Genomic DNA, 3669 nt, shown 5'->3' on the forward strand with positions numbered 1-3669 from the left:
CATTTTTTTAGCTTTTATCAGCACATCATTTACCTTAAATGTAATTTCTGTAATTTACAATGAAGAAAAAACATCAGAGTAATATAAGCAGCTGAAACACTGAATGTTTTATTGTTTAAAAGCTAAACTGTTTCCTACGCCTGACTTGTTTGTTGGTAACATTTATTTTTTACAGATTTTTTTAAAGAAATGATCAAATGTAAGGCATGTAATCGCTCTACAGATCGATGAACTTTAGTGAAATCAGGGAAATTTAAACAGAATTTACCGGCTTGTTTTATTAGAAAAATAATCAACGGTGGGATTCCTAAAGACTTTGTGTCGCTGACACCTAAAGGAAGCCTCTGAGGTTCTGAGGTTCTGGTTGGAGCACTGGCTGGTCCGGAGGTGCTGGTAGCTGTGGCGATGGCGGCTGGTGAGGTAAGGGGGGAGACCAGCTGCCCGGGAAGCGCCCATTACGAGATAGAGCCAGAGATAAGTGCTCTCACAGGCCCCTTTTCAGAGGCATAATTAGCACACTTCTTATCTGCAGCTCAATTCACATTCACACCCGCCTGCCATGAATGGAACGTGAAAGAGAGGCAGAAATCGGGGGAAAGGCAGAGGTAGAGGGGCAAGACGGAGGGATGGGAGGAAGGTGGAGAAGGCACAGTGGAAACCAGTTCCCAGACAAACCGTCATTTGGGGAGACTCACACTCCCCCCCTTTTCTCTTTCTCCGTCATTCCAAGGAGTCTTTGAACTCTTTAACAAAAACAGTGGTTTGTGCATCAAACTGCAATTTGGTAAAACAAAGCTATCTGGGGGTATAATCATCCTAATCAGCAAGAAAAAAATAAAGCCTTTGCAGATATTTCGAGATTATTCCGCCCTTGGTGATCTGTTTCTCCACCCATCCTCCTCATCAGGCACGATTGTGGAAATCTTTCCAGCTCTGCCTGCGACAGACTCATGAAAACCTTTAATCGCGAGTCCTCGCCGCTTTAATTGCTTTAATAAAAAGTTAAACTGGTGGTGTGTGTTCTGTAGTTTTCTGTCTCCAGCACACACAGGCTTGTTCTGTGTGAGAAGATGACGGGGGCCCCCCATCATCTCACAGAGCAAAGCTAATATAAACAGGTTTGTTTGGTGTTGAAACATCGTCAGCCACTGAACTCCAAACCCACAATAAAGAAGATGTTCAACATTACGCTGATGACTCATCGATCTGATGCTGTCAAGTCACTTATTTACAACTAAAACTGGCTTTTACTTATTTAACTGAAACTTTTGGCTCATTTATGAGTCATCCTTCTATATCTGGATGATTTATATGAACTTTAGCACAGTGGTGTTGGAAGTGTGCAATCAGATTGTTTTGAAAAAGGTAAATTAAGATCGAGGATTAGTTTATTTGGACACAAACAGTCCTGATTATTGCTATTAGATCAAAGGTTCTCAAGCTTTTCTTAATAAACCCACAGATATTAAAAACTGCTTGTAATAAACGGTTCAAACTGATTATTTTACAGAAACAAGCAAACTAATCAATCTACTGAACCGGCTTCTTTACATCAACTTTCAACAGCTCCAACTGGCTACAGGATGAACATCAAAGACCAATTGTTTAGCTTTGTGCTAACTTTACATGATTAACTATTTTTTCCCCACAGAAGGACTCAGATCAATTCCTTCAAAAAAAGCGCACTCTTTGTTTTTGTCTTCCTTGTGCTACTTTTAGTTTTTAGCTAATTATCGCTACTTTTAGCTAGCCTTTTGTTTCTTTTAGCCTTTTGATACTGTTTGTTTTTAACTGCATGCATATTAATTTAGCTTCTAGCTTGCCTTTCACTAGTTTTAGCATTTAGTAACTTATTGTTATTTTTAGCTAGCAGTTTGCTGCTTTTCGTTACCATTTTACAACTTATTTTTGTACTTTCAGCAACATTTTTCCATTTTTAGCTAACCTTTTGTTGTTTAAACCAACATTTTGCTCTTTTTAAGCTTGTAGCTAGTGTTCTGTTTCTGTTAGCTGTAACACCTCAATTTTAGCTTCTTCACTGACCTTTAGCGCTTAGCGTTCATTTCTTTAGTCTCTGTCTGAAGCTAAGTTTGTAATCGGCTAACTAAACTGGGACTTATTGGTCACAACCTTTAAGCAACAATCAAACGCTCTGTTTGTGTTTTCTCTTGGTGTTGGGTTGGTGGGTGTTTTGGTACCTGGCTCTTGGAGGCAGCCACCTTAGCGAACAGAGCCTGGGACACTTTGGCCCTCTTCATCTCCTGCTGGATCTCATCGTAGATGTTAGAGTTGATGTTGAGGATGCAGTTCTCCGTTTTGCCGTTCCACTCGCTTGGTAGAGGCGCCGGTTTCACCTTGAAACAAGGAAAAATGAGAAAAGAGATTAATTAAATTTTAGCATTTTTTTAGACTTTAGATCATTTTATGTTGAGAAAAGATGGAGATGGAAGTTGTTTTGATCAAATCTTAAATTGTGTGTTATCTTGTGGTATTCCACATGACCTGCTGATGCTTTGAGTATGTGTTGTGTATGACTCTCAGCTACTACCACACCAAAGATCAGCTCAATGTCTGTCAAATTCATTAAATTACAAGTATTTTTTGTGTAGACCAAAGCTGATTAGCTGTGGCAGCCATCTTGAATTGTATCTGTACAATTAGTACTTTCTGTGAGCTTATGAGATATTTTGCTAACATAAACAGGTTTGAGTCCAGTAGTGTACAATCACATCAAAGTTTAGCTTTAAATCTATAAAACTGGCAGAGTTAGAAACGTTTGTTTTCTGAGGTCAGCTGAAATGGATCAGCTCCAAAAGTTAAATCATCTGTGGACGTCGACTGGCCCGGTGGTGCATGAGGTCTTTTAGTCTGTGAGTGTGCTGCAGGCGGAGGGTGAGAGGGTGAAGCCGTTTGCTCACAGGTGAGATGCCTACGGGGATCCGGGGATTCCAGTCCTCGGGTCTCACGCTGTTACAGTCTTCCCTTCGCGGCTGCAAACATGAAAAACACAACCTCGTTTGTTTGAGCTCGCGTGAACAAAAAGAAAGAGATAAAAGCTGTCTGCACACACTCATGCATGCTCCTCACACACACAGACACACACACACGCACAGAACTGGAGTGTTACTTTGCTCAAAAACACTTAGATGTGTTGTATGAAACGGCATTATTCTTATGTCAAGCTGGTGATTAAAAAGCAAATGCAAGTCAAGTGAAATCAAATCATTTTTAATCAGCGGCTTGTTGCATCTTGACAAAAATCCTTTGACAAGGTAACAAGCATCCTAATAAAAGCATTACCCAAGAACCATTAGCATATGAATCATTCCATACGAGGCTTTCTGAAAGGAGACATCCACGGGGCTGGGTATGAGTGCAACTAAAAGGCATTCAGATAAACGATAATAACACCAACAGCAACCAACTCCAACTGAATAAGAGCCTGTGATCAAAAAACCTATATATTTACACATTTGTCTAGACGCTTAATACGAGCATCGTGTTTTAAAAATCCTAAAGTTTGTGGTGAAATCAGAGCGTCTTTTATCTTGTTTTACTGCAGTTTGACACGGGCGGCTCGTCTGTCTGAGCGGGACGCCGCCGTGTCCAACAAATTGTGGAGAAGGGGACGTGCAGTGACTGGCTTTGTGTGAGGGAGGGGGTGAGGGT

The 3669-nt window shown here is 40.7% G+C and overlaps 1 protein-coding gene across 1 annotated transcript in view; it reads right to left on the reverse strand.

Moving 5' to 3' along the window:
• Positions 1-2198: 2198 nt before the first annotated feature.
• Positions 2199-3669, reverse strand: part of satb1b (SATB homeobox 1b) — a gene marked incomplete at its 3' end in the record, with an annotated part of 52279 nt that continues 50808 nt past the window's right edge. Inside the window, 2 exon segments of the mRNA XM_014016387.1 lie at positions 2199-2354; positions 2919-2990. Coding sequence (XP_013871841.1) covers positions 2199-2354; positions 2919-2990 — 228 coding nt within the window.

This window comes from Austrofundulus limnaeus, unplaced genomic scaffold, assembly GCF_001266775.1.
Source record: "Austrofundulus limnaeus strain Quisiro unplaced genomic scaffold, Austrofundulus_limnaeus-1.0 Scaffold144, whole genome shotgun sequence".
In the NCBI taxonomy this organism is placed as follows: Eukaryota; Metazoa; Chordata; class Actinopteri; order Cyprinodontiformes; family Rivulidae; genus Austrofundulus; species Austrofundulus limnaeus.